Genomic DNA, 20,089 nt, shown 5'->3' with positions numbered 1-20,089 from the left:
ACTGCTGCAGGCAGGGCTGCCAACCTCCATAGCTAATACCAGCCCAGGCTGCCCAGGGCCCCATCCAACCTGGCCTTGAACACCTCCAGGGATGGACGGGGCATCCACAGCCTCTCTGGGCAGCTGTTCCAGCACCTCACCATTCTCTTGGTAAAGAACTTCCCCCTGATACCCAACCTCAACCTTCCCTCCTTCAATTTAAAACCATTTCCCCTTGTCCTGCTATTATCCACCCTTTCAAAGAGTTGACTCCCCTCCCCTCCTGTTTATAGGCTCCCTTTAGGTACTGGAAGGCTGCAATGAGGTCACCCCACAGCCTTCTCTTCTCCATGCTGAAAAAGCCCAGCTCCCTCAGCCTGTCTTTGTAACAAGCTAAATACAACTTGGTCTATTTTTTCTTCTGATATAAAACAAGATGCTTTTCTAAGAATTGAACTTCTACGAAAAATAATCAAATTTGAGTTCTGAATATACATTCAAGCAAACAAACCATAACAAATACTTCAGATTATCAAAATGCAGGGGAATAAACAAGCAAAATCCTCAAGTTAGGTTTTCCCTTTACCGCAAATTCATTGTCTGGGTTTTTCTCTCCCTTTCGAACGGGCCGTGAGTACTCAAACCGCTGGACTTCATTCACTCTATAGAAACTGAAAAAGGGGAAGAGCACAATCAAAATCAGTTGGTATCTGTTTAGGATTTGCTGCTTAACTCTACTAGAAAAAAGCTTCTGTGTAAGTACCAAATATTTACAGAATCACTATTATTCTGTAGGTTTGACAGAATCTTTTCTAATTGAAGAATATCCATGAAATGTGCTTGTATCCCTACCCTCCTTGGCCGTGCATGTGTTCAAAATACAACCAGAACAATCATAGAATTGCTCAGGTTGGAAAAGACCTTCAAAGATCATCAAGTCCAACCACAACCAAACCATACTACCCTAACTCTAACAACTCCCCACTAAATCACATCCCTGAGTACCACATCCAAATGGTTTTTAAACACATTCAGGGATGGTGACTCAACCACCTCCCCGGGGAGCCTACTTCAGTGCTTAGACACTGGTCTTAGTGCTATAAAGAAGACTGATTAACTTGGCAAAACCTTCAAAACTCACCTCACAATTTGTTCTGACACTGGCTTGTGGAATTTGGGTGGTAAATCAAGCTTTGGCTTCACAGTAAAGCACTGGATATCTGAAAGCACGGGTTAAGAACTGAAAAGACAATCTCCATTCTGCAGCACAGGTAGTTCAACAGTAACACGGTGGAAGAACAAGATTAACACGGTGCACCAATAAAGGTAGAAGTGCAGCATTCTGCTGCCCACAAACACCTCTCTGCAGGAGCTGCCCTGCAACCCAAGGATACACTGTCCAGAGGAGCTTTTGATCTCGTCACCCGGTGGAGATGTTGTCTTCATTTTCTCTGCATTGGGAAACTGAGTTAACAACCTCGCTTCAAAGTCTTCACGCCGCTCATACTCTTTTCCCCGGTAAATGAAGACTTTGTTCTGGAAACAAATAGAGAAATGAAGTCCCCATATCAGTAATGAACTGGGATCACAGAAGCGTTGACTCCAATGATGCTCAGAGAGACATTTTAACACTGGCATATAATCAATTGATTACAAATATTTTACATCTATTCAAGAAAGCACAGGTGTCTCTCCATAACTCTGTCATGGTATTGAGATCCCCAAGCACAGGTTATCTTTAGGTTTATGTACAATGAATTCAATGGGACCCAAACACGTGATTTGAAGGAGCTATAAAATAGGTGCCCCCTGAATATGTATTAAGACAAATAATGTCCATCAAATCCAAGACCTCCCTCTGTCATTCTTCTCATCCACCTTCCATAGTTAATGGTGGAATGGACATAAGTAACTGAATTAGGCTTTTTGTATGAGCACATTTACTAAAGGGTATTAATGTCAGCAAGCAAGAAAAGCAGAGGAAAACAGTGACAAAAGAATGCCGTTTTAGTAGTAAATGGCTCTGTTAAGAAGACCGTGGGTGCTGCCAGCGATCATGCATTGCTCTGAGCAACTGCACAGTACACAAGATTTCACTTGTGGCAGTGAGTTCCTTTGCAAAGTTATCCAGGTCTTTATTGTGCATTCATCATTACAGAGATTCCTGTTAATGCAAGCCTTCCCTAGAGGAATATTATAAGGGAATAAATGCTCCTTTCATGGTAAAACCTAAGAGATCATTAACATTTTAAAAAATTCTTATTAATGTTTTTCTTGCTTAACACATCACGTTTTTCTTGTCTGACACTTGATAAAATACATTATTACTCTACATACGTTACTATACATGTACTTCCAGCACGACAACCATTCTTGGTTGTTTTTTTTTTTTTTCCACATCACATCTCTTTAGCATCAGCCTTTTGATCCCAAACCCGTATCAGCTTGCACAGCATCACGCATTTGCATCTGTTCCTGACATATGGTTGTGTCAGTTTGCAGAACTGCACTTCACATGCTGCAGGGCAGCTCTGGGTGCTGCTGACCCTGCCACTTCCCTGGGCCTCAGAGTCCCTCTGGGAAGGGCTGTCCAACAGTGTTTTGGAGACCAGGCAGTGGGCTACCAACCAAGCTCAGCTCCCACTTGGTCTGACAGTCTGCGCACAATGGGTGCTGCACTACATGGCCTTAGCCTAGGCAGCTTAGCTGAGAATTTGTTGCACTTCACAGCATCTGTGAGTGGTAAGGTACACCTGCAGTACAGCAACCCTGGGAATATGAAAAGCCACAGGCGTTTTCAGCTTCATGAGATGATTCAGGAACTTCATCATTGGAATGAGTTAACCTGGAGCCAAGACAGCCATGACCAGGAACTCCTCTCTTACACAGGAAACCTGCTGCTAGCTGTGGCCTAAGACAACATCTCTCTGAGCATAAGAAATCTTATCTTCTGTTTCTTGGAATGGTCTTAATATACTGGAACTCTTCCACAGGAGTTTGGAGAGAGATTCTTTCCAAGCCCCAAATCCTCATGTTTAAAGAAAGATATGAGCAGCAGAGTGGACAGACAATGTGTTATTTCTATGTCACAGACTGAAAAATGCCAGAGTCACTGCAGAGATGAAATTCAGAGGTGTTGAGTCCCCATCCTTATTCAACCACTAGCTCAACCCTGTAGCAATTCTGGTGTCAGTAGAAAAAAACATGAAATGTTATTAGACTTGCTTTACCAGCATCAGCTAAGTGACATATGCTTTAAATTGACAAAGATTATGAAAATTCATGAGAAAAGATTGCATTTAAAGGTATCACACACATTTTTGATACTCATTTTCAAGACTGTGCTGTAAAGGGAACCCACATGAAAACACAATCACATACATTTGGGTTCTCTGTTGTACCTCCCCAGCAAACATTTCTGATGATGCTGATTCCTACCCTGATCTACAGATAGGGTAAGTATATCTACATTTCTAGAGGTACGAACACTTAATAAGTATAAACTATTGGGTAGTTTGGAAGAAAAAGCTTCTCTACTAAAATGCTACTACTCCATATTGGAAATAGGAGATGAAAAGCAGATGATTGTTTTATATACCTAGGAAACAACCACCAAGGTGAGACAGATAGTAAATAACACACTGACAGCAGTGTGCTTTTGGCACAACACGGTGAAATTTCCAATGGCTACTGCCTGTGGATGAAGGTGCACACTTACCCTTATGAAAGTCGGAAATCCCTGGCCATAGTATCCAACAGCAAAATAATCTGGTTTTGGTCTTATCACTTTCACAATGTTTTCATAGAACTGAGCTTGTTTTCTCTGGAAAATAAACACGAGAGACTTTAATGACATAAACTTGAAGCAGATTGTCTGTATATCTCTTATTTGTAGCTCTAACTCGAAGACAAATCTCACCTGCTCTTTTCTTCACTTTTTCAAACAGATATAGAGTAATATTTTGAGATACAAAACACTGTATCCAGTGTTTTCAAGCTCATCTTGGTGAACCCTCACTATCCCACTTTGATAATGAAATTTTGATGAAGGCCATGAATCTGCACAGCAACTTGAATTCATGGTTGCAACACTGCTGATGTTGAACACTGGAATGGAGAAGTGCACGCTGCTAAAGCTGGCTCTCAATGATGCTGACTTCTGGCTTTTCTGCTGTTACATTTCATTACATTTTCCTACTGCTTCTCTTCCATATTTACAACTGTTTATTTGCACCGGAAAGCACGCAGTTGAGAATTGCAGAAAATATAACTTTTGGAATAAATGCACGCATGTCAGACACCATCTGTTTTCAGAGTGGAATCCTTCTTTATCTCAAACGATGAAATAATAACAAATGTGCTGCTTTGGAAGATCTGTTCATTAACTTATTTTTAGTCTATTACTTTTCATAAGAGAACTAATTCTGATTTTCGGAGAGGTTTATTACTGATCCCATTTGACAGATAACAGTAAATGGCAAGAAGACTACAAAGACCCAGATCTGCCATACACTTCTCAGTTCAGCTGTAGCAAAACTATTTTGTCATTTGTGAATTGTCTTGGAGTCTAATATCTCATATTGCTCGAACAAAAGAGACAATAGGGATAGCAGAAAGAAACAAAAACCTGTTAATTTTTATTTTGGAACATCCCACTGCCTAAGACTGGCTCACTGTTATTCAGCAGTACCAATAAGAAAAGCCTATGGGATATGCGAGACCTGAATCATACTAGAGCTTGAGTTTTCATCCTTCCCTCACCAGGGATGAATGCCTAATGTATGACTTTGTTCATTTTTGTGATGCTGCCTACAGTTTCTCCTGCCTGTTAAACAAATAGCAGATAAATTTGCAGTGGGCAGTTCTAGATTTTCCCTATTACAAGAGGGGGGAAATGTCATTTCCATATGCAGATGAACCATACTCATTTTTGCCGCTGCCTCTCTTGTAATTACATCCCTTTATGTAATCAGTGGCAAATTTACTCTGGGAGAGAAATGGTAAAAAAACACCTGGCAGTATTTTTGACCATCAGCTACGCCGTACAAAGTGCAATTTCAAACTGCAAAAAATGGATGAAGCATGATAAAGTATGGTTGCCTTCGTGACAAAAGCTGATCACGTTCCCATGTGCAAGCATAAAGGAAGGAGATGGAAAATTAAAAACGAGGGACTCAGAGCAGTTATCTACTGATGAATGATCATACCTGACACAAGAGAGTCATTTCCAGCTCAGGAGCAATCTCCACCAGATTCCTTTTATATTGAAATGCAGAATATTCTCTATTGGGTACAGCCCCACTGTCAGCAGCAGGCTGAGGAAAACTCTTCTTGCCTCTCAAAGCACCTTAAAAACGCTTTCTGTTTTAATTCTCTACAACTTGGAGTAAAAAGCAACATGGAACCACGCTCCAGATCTGTCAGGCAGATGACTACACTCAGCTTGGCACAAAAAATAGTTAAAAAGCCGCAGAAAGGGGATCATGCAAAAAGGATAAAAATTCAGCCCTGGAGAGCTGGAGGACAGAACGATGGACTACACAAAAGAGAAGAACTGATGAAGGACCGAAGAAACTGTAGAACTGAGAAGAGCAGCACTTGGCTTTACTCTTTTCTCCCCAAGAAGTGCTCCTGGGGAGATGGCTCCCAGCCAGTCTCAAACTGAGCACTGGTGTCAGCTGAGGAACAGGGCACAAATGACACTGTATAAATGACCAGTTAGGATGGAATGGGATAAAGCTGAAACAATTAAAAAAAAAATGGGTGCAAAGGAAAAACCTCTCAAAAATCTGACAGTCAAGTATTTTCTGAACATAAGTGGAAAGAAGTACCGACTCCTGTGAGCGCGGCTGAGAAGTTGGGAGGGAAAGTGACAGCTGCCATTTATCTTGTTGGAGAAGAGCAAGAGAAAAATGGTGCAGGCATAATGAATGGGTAGTGTTGGGGCAAAAATAACTGACTCTAGACATGAATGCTTGGGGATTATTCAACCTAAAAAAAGGAACGTGAATGTGGAAAGACACTTGAACGAGAAAGGCCATTTTTTCCTGTTCCCATTTATATTTAAATTCCAAATTTCCTTTTATATTCCAAATACATCAGCTTAACACGATAGCAACATTTTTCTTTTGGCTAATTAGTAGCCATTAGTAGCCAGTTATTCAACATTTATCCAAAAAAAGCCAAAGCAGGCATCTATTTTGGCATTTGACTCTCACAAGAAAGATTTTCAGTATCATTTTAAAACCCTAAGAATTGTATTCTGAAAAAAACTGTTGCACGTCCATGCTATTTACAAAACTTACCAGCAGTTCACTGAGTTGTTCATAATCAAACATTTCATTTTCATACTGTTCTGCAAGTTCCTTACCCAAGGCAATGGCCTCTTCCCACATCTGTTGAAAAAAACCCCACAAAACAACAACAAAACTCAATTACATACCTTGGTTAAACAACAACACTGGAATGACATAAATCTTTATAAAACACAACCAAACGCATTGTGTCACACGCTTGAAAACATTGTGCATCAGATGTGCCAAATAGCTGTGACAGCATTACCCATATGTCTCCAATGCAAATCAAGTACAATGATCGTATTACTTCAGAAATGAAACGACTGTTGCCAGCCCAACCAGATACCCAGCAGTGTGTAAACACAGCTCGGCCACAGAGCCACCCAGAACCCAGGCCTTCTGATAAATGCTCTTAATTGATTAGAGTTCATCATCACCCCTCTCCTCCTCCAATACCTATAATCCATATTAAACAGGATGGGCCTCTTGCAGTTAATGCTTTGGACAAATACTCATTACATTTCCATTGGTTCTTTTCCTTCTCTTGCTCTTCAACCATGAAATTCAGCAGCTGTCTCAACTGACCCAAAGTAATTTAACAATATCCTTCAGCTCTTCAGAAGCCAACTATCTTAACAAGTAGAGCACCAAACATGCTTTTAAGTGTGTATTTTTCATTTTTTCCTACTTTAAATGTAAAGAACCACTCAAACCCAGAAAGATGCTTAAATTAGCACACCAGGAGACCTAGGATCAAACCTGATGATTTGTCTCTGCTGCAGAAATTTGGCTGGCCATGCTGACCTCACTTTATTAAGAAAATGAGAGTTGGAATGAGTTATAAATCAATTTGCCTCATATTGCCCTTCATCTTAATTCACATCTCCTGTCCACGCCATCTAATTCTCCTCTCTGTAGAAGGCCACATGTTCCTTGCCCTGGTGAAATACAGAGAATGGCTGCAGCTCTACAGGGCAGAAGGAAGGAAGTGGACTGAGCAAAAGGGCAGAACATACAGTTCCCCTTGCTCCAAAAAGGCATCGGCCCTACAGGGAAGAAGAGTTTCAGTCAGAACATCCAACCTCCCCGTGATCCATCCTTTTTCATTTTTTCCTAGGAAAAGGCCATTAGGAGACCAGGTAGGCTGAATACTCAGCAAGTCTTTCACCGCACCAATGCCACAGAAGCAGGGCTTGGAGCAGGAGCCGCCAGTTTGCTCTTCTTCCTCGCTCATCCCCAGAAAAGCCAATTCTCAAAAGGAGGGCTCCTGTCCTGCAAATCCAAGGCTGGACTGAAAAGCTGCCCCAGCAGATTAAGAGAGGGAAGGGTTGGAAAGAAGCAACCTGAAGAGGTGCTGTTGATGTTAGAGGAGGAGAGCATCAAAAGGATGCTGTAGGTGCTAGCAGTAAAAATAATTACGGGAGATGGCAGGCTCTCAAAGTAAGGGAGAAATATGAGCCAGAAACACCACAAGCAGTCGCTGGTATATCTGAGCAAAGGAAAAGGAGTATTTGAATCCTAGAGAAAAAAATCCCTTGCACCTAGGAGGGAACAGGATCCTTGGGCAAGTAGGGACCGAGTGGTGATTGACTTCTGGCAATTCACACAATATTTAATCCCTTCTCTGATTTTTCTCATTTCTACAACAAGTTCCACTGTATTATTTATCTAAGAGAGAGGGCTGGAACGAGCATGAGTTACTAATGCTTGTCAAGTGCCTTGAAGATCAAAACCACATTGGAACGCTAATTACAATCACCATAATGAGGGACCCATGTCTGCAAGAAATCAGAAGGCAGTTTCTACACCCTGCAACATAGTTTTTGCAAATGGAAGGCTCGCAACGTTTAATCTAATCTAGAATGATGATACAGAGTGTATTTTTACCTCTAGACAAGAATTAACATGGCCTAAATAGCAGAGGCGTACTTACAGACATGAGGCATGTTCTCACATACTAGGCTGTCTTAATTTTGGCTCAGAGGAGCAACACACTCCCAATTTACAGAAATTAAACTAACATTTGGCTGTCCAGTAAGTCAGCAAGTGAAACCTTTCAAAACCGTTTAACCTTTCTTCATTTTGACTGCTGTTTTCTTCTTAACTTCAGCCATCCAGAACTACTTCTGCACATTTTTATTTCACAGAAAATGGCGTTTCCATTGTTCTCCTTGCCTCGGCTCTCTGCACGCCCCACATTTAACCAGTCACTTGCCAAACCCTAAGCACTTCTATCATATTTTCCATCTTGAAAGTATATATATAGATGACTTCAGGCAAACAGCTTTGTAGCTGAACAAGATTTGACATAAATGGAAATCTAAATAGCTTTAGATTTGCATCAATGCTGTAAACAAACTCGTTCAGTTCTTCTTTTGAATCTTGAATAAGCACCACGCATCCAAAGCCCACCTGGCACATGGATACTAACACTGCATGCCATTCAGTGCAGATTAATTGCACCTGGCCGATTTTTCTTCCCTTCCCTTCCTTTTCAGTCAAGACCACATCATCTCCAGAGCAGAGGCTGTGCTTCTATGCCACTTACCAGGAGGCACCTCCTCCAGCCCAACCAAACCCTTCTGAGTTAGGGATTACAAACATTAGGAATGAATCTTATAAATGCTACTGATCAGAGAGCCTGAAGAGTGAATTCTCAAATTAAATATCATACAGATTTAGTTTATCTTTAATATACAAGCAGTAACCACGCAATGTGAGCGTTCTTCCATTGTAATAACCATTTCCTAATGCATAAATAAAGATGAATAGGAAAAAAAAAGGTATTACGAACATCTGCTTCTGACTTAAATTACTGGAATTACTGTAAACATTCTTCAGAAGTTAGTTCACTAGTTACAATACTCGGATTTTGTCACATTATTTTTAATGCAACGCTTCCAAGTACAGCAAAGAAGCAAAACCATTCTCTCTCTATTCCACAGCAGATGCATGATAAAACTGCCCAACTATGAGAAACAACTGCTTGAGTTTGTGCCAGTATCGGGCACCACTCCAGCCAAGGAGCCTGCCTGCAACAACAGGACTCACTTTTTGTTGCTCTCATCTCTTAAAAACCCCACTCTGCTCCAGCATCTCTATTCTGAAATCCAATTGTCCGTCTCAATCCTCCAAAGGAATGGCAAGGAGTTGTGTTATAAGACTCAATTTGTAAAATGTCAACTGCCCCGAACTCCAGAGGTCCATGAGTCAATTAACCACTTGGCTTCTCTCTCCACTGTTTGTGCAGCTGGACTACAACACCTGCAATGTTGCTGAAAATAAAACTAAATCCAGTAATTCTTTCTACGTCGCAGCAGCACTTGGAACTGTATATTTAAAATACCCTATAAAATAGTCTGAAAGTGTTCTGTTTGGTACAGAGCAGATTTATTCAGGTGAGGGTTGCATGGCTGTAGCAAAGGATTCTGATAAATGAAATCTATACTCTTGAAGGTCAATAACTCCCCATCTGCTGCCTGACAGATTTCCTGCATTGGAAGTTTTCCCAGGTTTGCCCAGGACATGGCAGGTCTTCTGGAGGAATGAGCCGTACCGGGAGCTACTACACAGGATTTGTACGATATACAACTCATTAACACAAGAAACAATTTATCTGCAGAGTGCACCAGAGAGAGAGGTTTGCGATAGTGGGAGGAAAATGGCTTTTATACTAAAGGAATAAGAAAAATGTGTATGGCCTAAACTAAGATGCATACATGAGCTGCAAATTTTTATGCGAAAGACTCTGAGAATTCGGGAGGAGATCTTAAGGAAAAAGGAGCAATTTAATTTACTTCTGAAGTCCAGATTGTTTGTTGCACAGGAAGAACTGCAGCATTCAATTTAGTTTTTGAGGTTCTTCAATAGCAGCAAAGGAGAATCTTAGGATATTTCTTAGCTCATGCTGAGTTAATGGTCAGTAGAAATGAAACAGTCTAGGAGAAGCATATTATCCTGCAATACTGTGAGGCATGAGGGACATTCCCAGCACTGATTATATTTCAGATAGCATTAATTAACGATCAAGAAAGCTTAACATTTTAAATATAGTATTAAAACAATATTTCTCTATTGTTAGCATAGCATTCAAGAGGTGTAAGATACTCCATTTAGTGGGGCATTTCAAGTATTTTGTGCTTTGTGCCTCCAGTAAAACAGTAAAAGCCTTTTCCTGTGGGCTTAAGAGGTGGGAAGGATGAAGGAGAGGAAATGGGTGAGAAGTGTGCATTTACCTGCTTTTTCCTCTATAGGACCAATGCTTTCATTTTTACGAAGGAGCATCAAAAAACATTTACTCATTTATGGACTGTGCCATCCACCAGCAAACTCGAAACACACTGTGGTTTGTACATCTTACCACGCAGGGTAAGAGTGCTACGGCTTCCTTTATGGGTACAGAGACCACATAATCCTGCTTCAAGATGATATCTTTGTCAATGACACCAGAGAATTTCTTGGCTTCAGAAGTGCATTAGCATTGACTAACATCAATTGCTCCACACAGGTAAAATTTCAGCTTGTTCCATCTTCCTTTTATTACTGTCTCTACTTTTCCTTCTCACTGTGCTATTCTCTAGCCTAGCAATTTCCAGTAAAGTCCCTGGATTAAGGGCTTTGTTGAAAATTACCAGACTTCAACAAAACACAGAAAGAGCAAACACTTGAAAAGCAGTTCAAAGGACAGGTTAGACTGCTGTGATAAGAGCAAAGCTGAAACTTTTAAGGGCAAAGGCCAAGAGAGATGGAGATAAGACTAGAAAGTACAACATGCAACACAATAAAGGGAAATAGTCTAGGAGAGAGAGAAATAAACACACGTCCAAGACTTGGAAGTAGCAACTTTTCATTCTGGAAAGGAGGGCCTTGGAAGAGTAACTTCCAAGCATTACTGATCAGTAGCATTACTGATGAGGAATCAAATCCACAATGTCAAAGAACAGAAACTGCACCTGAAAATCCTGATTTCCTAATGAGGATACTAGTAGTGAACACTACTATTCTGTTCACAGACAAATGACATTCAGTACAAGCTCATATTTGGTCCTATTACATTACCAATTTCTCAGGCACTTCTGGTCTAGAAGTGGTATGTTCCTCTGCATAGTAAATACATAAAATACCACCCTCCTCTACATATACCTCAACTTGCATGCTAATATTTAAGGATTAGGCTTCATAGTCGTTCTACACTTGAAAAGTGCCTTGAGCTTTCCTCTGGGGAAATCACCCTGATTAAGAGAATGGGATTGTGATTGTTGAGAGGCTGAACTACATCAGCCTTTACCAAGAAATGCCAGCATTTTAAAACCAAGTGTTACCTTTTGAGAAATCCTGCTATGCTACATGCCTCTAACCATGGGTACGTCTCAAGGCAGCCTGGCAGGCTGGAGTGGAAGAGGAATGCTCTGACAATAGCTTTAAAACACAGCTACTGAGCTTCAAGAGCCTGAAAGTAGCTCTACAGTTATCCGGGGTAAAAGGGCCATCGGTGGACATCTCTTGTTAACTTTATGGGAGAAGAAAGCAAAGTGACAGGATCAACACAGAGCAAACTGCCAGGCAGAGGCAGAAATTGTTAGTTTATCAGTATATGATTCTAAAAACACATATAAATACTGTTCCAGATGTGCTACTGATCACAGAATTACACAGTTAAAGCAGCTGCTAAATTTGCAAACTGCAAAGGTAAATGCAAGAAGTTAATTTACCCTAATGTCAGAACACCCCAGCTGAGAGGATTACCTTAATTCTATTGCAGAAACCTGCCATTTGAAACTTCATGTCAGATTTTCATATTCTCTTTGTATATTGATTTTTTTTTCCTTTCCACTGAATGATACAAAACCTTATCACCTACTCGGGGGACCAGAAAACAAGTGAGCAAAGATCTGCAGAGGGGCAAGAGTGCTTTGAAAACAATCCCTCTGCTCACCAAAATAAATTAAGCAGGAATCCCAGTTATGCAAAGAAATATGAACAAGTGGTCACAGTGGTCCCTTCAATATCATACTTAACCAACAGATTTTAAAGTAATGAAGATTCAGCTGTTTAACAGCGAGGAAATGGAGTAAACATAGAATTTTCAGTGCTACTGCTTATCGTTTCTGGTTGTAAAACTAGAAAACAATTAAGAATGGTTTTTCTATTTGATAAAGATCTCTTTCCACAGGATGCTGTGGAAATCACTGCTGCTCACTGTATGTGCATAAGCACTGAGCCTGCTGCTATCACAATACAGAATTTCTAAATATTGCATTGAGTTAAGGTGTAAAATTTGACCCTTTAAGCAAAGTTTCTTTCAAAGCACTGACCTGGCTCTGCTAAAAGCCTACTTGAATAACATGAGCTTATAGGATAATTCTCTAATTCTCCCAGTAAAGAACATTTCTGTTTGCACTACATTTAAACAATAAAGATTGCTTTCAAATAAATAACACTCTAGGCACATAGAAAACAAAGATGAGGTGATTGGTGGTAACCAACATGGCTTCACCAATGGCAAGCCATGCCTGAGAAACTTAGTGGCCTTTTATGAAGGGGGTCTACAGGAATGCTGGAGAGGAACTTTTTATAAGGGCATGTAGCAACAGGACAAGGGAAAATAGTTTTAAACTGGAAGAGGGTAGATTTAGACCAAATATTAGAAATAAATTCTTTACTGTGAGGGTGGTGAGACTGGAACAGGTTGACCCCTCCCTGGAAGCATTCAAGGCCAGGCAGGATGAGGCTGTGAGCAATGTGGTCTAGAAGGAGAAGTCCCTGCCTATAGCAGGGGGTTGAAACTGGATAATCTTAAAACGTTCCTTCCAACCCAAACCATTTTATGATTGTACAAACACTCTACTGGTGTTAAACCACTACAGAAAAACAAGATTATGTTTCTGGTACATCCCGATGAAGAGAATTCCACCTCTCCAATTTACACCCTTCAGGCATGCCATTTCCAGGCTCTGCCATGTCCCTGCATCTCTCCCTAAATCATCATCTCTGTGGACAGGTAACGCCAACACCCATCCCTTCCCACCTCACAACACCAAATTCAAATTTCTCTTGAAAAAACAAGAGCAACATCTCTCAGTCTCTCCATTAACCTCGTATGGTACAAACCACACACCCACTTTCTGACATTTTTTCTGTATGCATGTACATAAAATAAAACAAGAGTCACTGAAGGATTGCATTAGTTGTTTCAACTGCTGGAAAAACAAAGTCCTGTGAGTTACACGTACCACTTCCTTCTTATTTTCTCTGTGGCACCATATGCACATACATTTACCTTTAAGAGAGCAGTTATAAATGTATCATTGATTTTTTTTTACTACTTTTTTTTTTTTTTTTTTAAGTATTATTATCTTCCAAATGCTGGCAGGGTGTTCACATAAAGCACTCCATATAACAACTTACAAATTTAAAGCTCCCTGAAGGTCAGTTGATGCAAACAGCGTTCGCTATTCAACTTGTAAATAAGTTAGAGAAAAGCAACGAAACATATTTGGACTTTTTTTTTCCCCTCTTTTTACCTTGCCCTTGTCAAAGTAATGGATAATTTCTTGATATAGCTGATCTTTCAGCTGTCCTTGAGTAGCAGCCTGGTATCCATCCCGCTGGGTAAGATGTGCTGCACACGCTTCTTCTGACCACTAAATCACACAGAAAGAAAAAGTGGAAAAATGAAGGCAAATCAAAATTTATGGAACGCGTCAGTAAATTTAGGCTAAATAAAATACACATTCTTGATTTAAAGAAGTGGTATCACAGCTAGCAAATATTTTATTATGGTTGTGTAACTTGATTCCCTGGGCACAAGGACCATTTATTTGCATGCTATATCTATAATTGGAGGCTAATTACATGTATCAGCTGGAAGGAAGCTTCTTGAGGTGGCCTCCTCTCCTCAGTGAGTTTGATGAGCCTGACCTTGGCCTGCTGATGGTGCAACCTGCTGGATGCATAATGAACACTAGCAGGTTTATGTTGAGAGATGCCCTGGAGCCTAGATACATCAGCACAAATGGAGATGACTAAAGGCACAGAAATTAAAGAGCTAAAATGCGTTGAGAATGTTTGGAGGTGTGGAAAAGTGCAGCTAGCTTCCTTCACACAGCCCGCTTGCAAATAGTTGCTTGTCTGACAAATGCCTAACAGACAAACAAGGCAAAGATATTAAATGGGTTTCTCCTTACTCCTGAGAAAACCATGTAATTCTTGATGGCTTTCTCTTGCACCTCCATATTCTGGTGCTCAGTAAGGGATAGACACAACTGAAACCTCTGGACTCCAATGTTCATATCACTTCTACAGCTCCCTTCCCTCCTCCCACCAATATGCCCTAGGACCCATCTGCAGATGAGACAATACTGGAGCCTTCTCCCTAGACAGGATACTAATACTATATCCTACCTCTCCACTGCTATCTATTTTCATGAGGCTGGCAGGAAATTAATACCTAAGAGACTCACAAAATTCCATCAAATCAAATCACACATCTCCATTAAATCAAATGAAACTTCATAGATTGAAAAAGAGACAGGAACAGGTGCTCCAATATGGCTTGTTGCCTTAAGAAATGAAGTTAAAAAAAAATAAAATTAAAGGTCTGTTCACTTTCATCTCTGAAAAATCAAAGTCACTACAGAAGGAGGACTGGCCACGAAAATAAAATAACTTTTGGAATAGGAGAAATCTGTACAAAGATCATCAACTCACAGATTCCTTCACAGAACTGCTGCTATATCACCCAGTTTTACCTCCTAAGTCAATCTTTAAATTTCACCCAATTATTTTTTAATTTCACCAAAATGTTCATATTTGACTGAAACACTGCTCATGTTTCATTACAGCAATATCTTACAGAAACACATTCTGTCACTGTCTGGAGATGAGAAGAACTGAAGATTACACCCCAGCCCCTGGCAGCACATTTCAGTGGCTACAGACTGCCCACTGTAGGTATGTCAGACCGCAGCTCTGAACTTTTAGTTCCTATAATCTTTTCCTTAACCAACCACAGGAGGCTCTTTCATATCATTTCCCTCCCCTGAAGACAGTCATTTGATGCAAATCAAATGGATCCCTTTTTGACAGGCCAACCAGAGAGCACTTGACATTTCTTGCTGACAGAACCTTCCTTCACTTCTCTTATTGTTTATGGCTCTCTTAAACCTTCCAATTTTTACATCCTTCCTAAAAAATACAAAATGGAACTCTTTAGTGTACTGATGACAGTACAGCTTTGTTCTGCAGAGCCATGTTTATGAAACAGATGAACTTCAGCGAGTCTCCAATGCAATGGCATTTTTTTTTTCAGCTAAGAGCCACCACCTTCTGTTAGTGGGGTTGAAAATTAAAACTATTCCATTTTATGTCATAAAGTCTCTTTCCCAAAGTTTACATCATCAGCTTGCAGTAATCTGGAGAAAACGATGAGAAAACAGCGTACTTGCAGAACTACAGGTGAAATTCTTCAAAGCTCTCAGTCTTGACCTAAGATTGATCCCATTAAAATCAGTCCAATGCAACATATGAGAACGATGAGTGTCACTGAAAATCCTGTCCTCAAGGTTTGAAAGAATAGCTCAGCTGCTTAAAATTACACACAGCATGATACGGCTGCATCTCAAGTAGCACTGAGCTCCTCCACCCACTGCTAACTTGTGCAACGATATTATAGGAGACAGATCAATACACTTCTACAGTACAGTATTTCCAACCTATAAAGTATATTTATAAACAAACATCTGCTTAGTGATGAAAGCCTACAATGAAGATTACCCTTTTATTTGCCATCTTCTATTGATTCACATTATAATAAAAATAATACTGGATATTTCTTTCAGGTAAATTAAAAGAGTATATTAAGATACTCATCCAGTCTCTGAAGATTTTCTGTAAGAAAAAATGAAATTGGCTAAGCTCTCATTTAAGGTCACATAAAGCATATTGACCAACGAGGTAAAGACATGAAGGGCAAAAGTCTGAATGACATTTTTGGCACCGTTCATTTCATCACTTTCCCAGAAAACGCAGCGTGTGGGAAAGGCAGTGTTGTACCTTCTCTAAGAGGTTCACTCTTGCAAGGCCTGATAAGCAAATGTCACACAAGCAGGCAGTTCTGTTTTATGTCTGTAGTAGGAACACGAGAGATCTTTATTGCCACAGACTCAGTCAGTTACACGGTTCAGCTTCTACCCACAGGTGAGAGCCTACACCTGGCTGTGTAGATGAAGATGCCAAAGCTTTCCCTCAGCTCCTCACCCCTCTGAGACGTATCTCAGCCCAGAATATTTCATTATCAAAGTAACTGCGTCCAGTAGGCTGTGTCCAACAATTGTCCCTGCTTCTAATAATGCATAAAGCTATTGCTACAGTGCTTTTACTCTCCAGACCAATTTTACTCATTCTCTCTGAGTAACAACGCTCTATTTGTTTTAAAATATAGTAAATATATTTCAAAGTGGCTTAATTTAAATTGCACAAGTACGCTCTGCACCATACTTAGTCTTCTCATAGTTCGGATGCAGGTTACTCAGTTTTGAGGTACAAATAATTCCTCATACATCCTTTAGGAGTGCTTGATTTAATGCCGTCCACTTCTCAAAACAGACGTTTTACACCACCAGTTCTCTTCAGATTGCTCAGATTAAATCAAAGATTGCTAAGAACAATTCACAGCATGGAATGAGATACACTTCCATTACAAAAGGGGTTACTATTAGCATAGTTTCTGTAATAATACCTAAGGCTTACAAAACAGTCACCGTTGGCATAAGAAACAAATGCCTCCACACACTACGTAATTTTGATATTTAAAGCAAATTTATATTACAGCTTTTACAGTTTTTAATGTGTGGTCTTTACTTGACTGTGCTTCCATTCATGTACATACACGTATACATACACATACACTAATGGCAGAGGGCTTGTTTCCTGCTTACTGAGGAATGAATTACACATGCAAAACATTAAACTGAGACAAGAAACAGTGCACAGATGTTAATCAGTTTTAAATACCGACTGCATGACTGACAAAAACACTACTACTTTTGATTAGTGGTAGCATGAATTCCAGACCTTGCAAAGTATGTCAGTGTTTACCTTCAGAAGCTTTGCATGCAGAAGCAACGTGTAGGCAGCTTCTGTGTAGTTATCACATTCTTTGTGCAGGTCACACAGCTTGTACAGGTATCTGGAAGTAATAAAAGCATTCCTTCTTAAAACAGGCTGGCCATCAAATGTTACAAATTAATTCAAAATAACTTGCTCTGGAGACTACAACAGTTCATCTCTGTTTAAACATCTAAGTACATCTGGGATTACCTCTCAGTGCCCATGTTTCTGTGTTCAGAACCATTTAGGACCACCTGCATTTCCACTGAGCTTTTCTCCCAATGACTTGTGAAGAGCAATGAATTCCATATTGCTCTAGCTGTCCAGTTATAGAAACAAATAAGTCTGATTCCTCAACTTCAGTATCATCAAACCTCTGAAAGGGGATCAGCTTTTTTTAAAAATGTGAATTTAAAAATATTTATATGTATTTGATAGAAGTCATATAAATTTGATAGAAGTTTGTTAACAGAGAGAATTTGAGTGGGAGATGGACAGTGACAGCTTATCTTTACATCGATGCCAAGGAGGGCAATCTGCTGTTCAAGACGGACTCATGACTTCAGGTGCATGTCCAGTTCCCAATCCTGCCTTTTGCTAGATATTATTCATTTTTGCACTTTATGAAAGCAATAATTAAATTCATTTAAACAATAGGAAGCGAGTTTACTAGAGAAAAGTCTTCCAAATAGATAACAAGCATCTGAGAATGAATTCATGAATAATACTTAGCTACCTAAAATAGCAGTAAAAGAGAAGCTTCATCACTGCAGCACAACAGTCTAGCCAATTTAAAGCCAAAGTACAAATAGAGGACTAGGAACCCTGAGGTTTACAAAAAGCACAACAACATATTACCATTTTCACTTTGTGTGAGAATAGATTTTGAAGGATTCCTAAAAGCTTTAAAGTAAGTATCAGTCATCATTATTATTTAATAGCCCATTTTACCCCAACTCATACACTTTCTACCTTACTAGGAAGGAAAATTGTTTCTTCAGTCAGTTTTCTTTTGTCTTACTTATGTTCCTCATGCGATAACATTCATGCCTATTGACGTGTTCATCATAATAAAACTGAAGAAGTTGGAAGAGGGATACAAAAAACAATCTCATGTGTTTAACTATAAATGCTCACTGCTCTCAGTGAGGATAAGCTTCTGAATGTCCTTATGGTTCAGAGAAGGGATGCTTTCCATTACATCTTTCCTTCCAGCCCCCAACTGACTGCTTAATAAGATCTTAATTTTCTCCAATTTTGCTACACTCAGTCAAGCAGATTTTTGTCACCGGTCACGTTTACAAACCTTATGTACATTTCTTCTCTCTCAATTTCCTTGTAGAAATTCTGGAAAAAGAAAAAAAATGTTACAAAGTCTTTGGTTTCACAGCAAGAAATGCATAAGGAACGCGTTATGAATTAAAAATTCATTATTGGATGGCATCAACCTCAAAACAGCAAAACAAAATCTGCCTCTAGTGATAGAACCCAAGTTATTTAACTTACAAAATCCAACGCTGTCGTGTTTTATGATGTAGCATATTAGGGTTTCTGTCTTACTGCAAAGGTTAAGAATTTGCAAGAGTATTACAACTAGATATTTGCTTCTGGCATTTGCAAGCCACATGTCATTATCCATTTCAGTTGAAATTTTGTAATATACAAAACCCTAATTTTTACGAAACAGTTGTTCTACAGATTTAAAATTCTAAACCTTAGCTGAGAAATACATCACCTGCCCTTGGATTCTAATAGTTTCCTTTGAAATAAAATGTTAGATTAGTGTTATTTATCTGGTTTCATTCTCATCATTTCCTTCAGAAACGTCTGAATGCCTCTGGTCTTGAGATAAACTAGTTAACACTACAAATATTGTAAATAGAAGACATGATAAATTGGGCAAGATATTAAAGGCTTTTCTGAATCTAATTTAAAGTTTGCCTTCAAAAGTTAAAAAAAAATATCTAAGAAAACAAATTACAAACAAATTTATATCCTGCACTGAATTCCTATGTATTTCAGTGCTAAATTAAACCAGTGTGAGCAGGTACTAAAACATTCATGAGCCCAATAACAGTACGTGCATGAGCCAATGCAAACTCATCCCCTTCGAGGAGATCCAAAACGTGTGATGGCATCTACACCGCTGAGTTGAAAAAGACCAGTTTTTTAGTGCACATATAATTTCAGATGAGTTCAATTTGGGTTGAACTCAAAAGACAAATTGAACCAAATGAAACGACACTCCCCAGAAAATTCTCCTTTCCTACTCTGTTTATTATTTTGTGTTCTCGGAGTGAGCTTCCAGCACCATCCCTCCTCTGGCCTGCTCGCTCCCTTGGCTGCGCACATGCTTTGCCAGGGCTGGCAGAGGTAGAAACAAGCAGCCAAGGGAAAAGAGAGGGCTTTTATTTTTCTTTAACATCAGCATTGGCTTAAACGCATATCAAAACCTCTGACTTAAACTATAGTCGATACAGGCAAACCTAATCCTGTGAAAGCCTGTGTATTATTAAAGGCCCAATTAAGAACTCTTTTGAGACCTCAAGAGGGAATTACGCTGAGCGTTGGCCCTGGGTCAGATTTTGCAAAGGCATAAATTTCACTTCAGGTGCATGGAGAATGATGAAAAGACTGTATTGGCCCTGGAGGGCAAATGGGACTTTCAAATCAACCTCAGGTTTTAAATCATGCCTACTGAAAAC

General features: G+C 39.7%; 1 protein-coding gene across 6 annotated transcripts in view; it reads right to left on the bottom strand.

The window, feature by feature from the left end:
• The window catches only part of DOCK1 (dedicator of cytokinesis 1), a 275,550-nt gene that overhangs the window by 40,200 nt on the left and 215,261 nt on the right, over window positions 1-20,089 (bottom strand). For 5 of the 6 annotated variants that reach the window (XM_046943088.1, XM_046943087.1, XM_040702563.2 and 2 more), the window contains 8 exons: window positions 18,691-18,731; window positions 17,373-17,463; window positions 13,799-13,918; window positions 6,285-6,374; window positions 3,698-3,802; window positions 1,374-1,515; window positions 1,121-1,199; window positions 566-650 (listed from right to left, as the gene is read on the bottom strand). In XM_046943088.1, coding sequence (XP_046799044.1) covers window positions 566-650; window positions 1,121-1,199; window positions 1,374-1,515; window positions 3,698-3,802; window positions 6,285-6,374; window positions 13,799-13,918; window positions 17,373-17,463; window positions 18,691-18,731 — 753 coding nt within the window. The remainder of the gene's footprint in view (window positions 1-565; window positions 651-1,120; window positions 1,200-1,373; window positions 1,516-3,697; window positions 3,803-6,284; window positions 6,375-13,798; window positions 13,919-17,372; window positions 17,464-18,690; window positions 18,732-20,089) is intronic. The other variant, XM_040702566.2, reaches the window with a different exon arrangement.

This window comes from Gallus gallus, chromosome 6 (assembly GCF_016699485.2).
Source record: "Gallus gallus isolate bGalGal1 chromosome 6, bGalGal1.mat.broiler.GRCg7b, whole genome shotgun sequence".
Lineage (NCBI taxonomy): Eukaryota > Metazoa > Chordata > Aves > Galliformes > Phasianidae > Gallus > Gallus gallus.
Note: the sequence above shows the minus strand (reverse complement) of the source record. Positions and strands in the feature narration are given on the sequence as shown.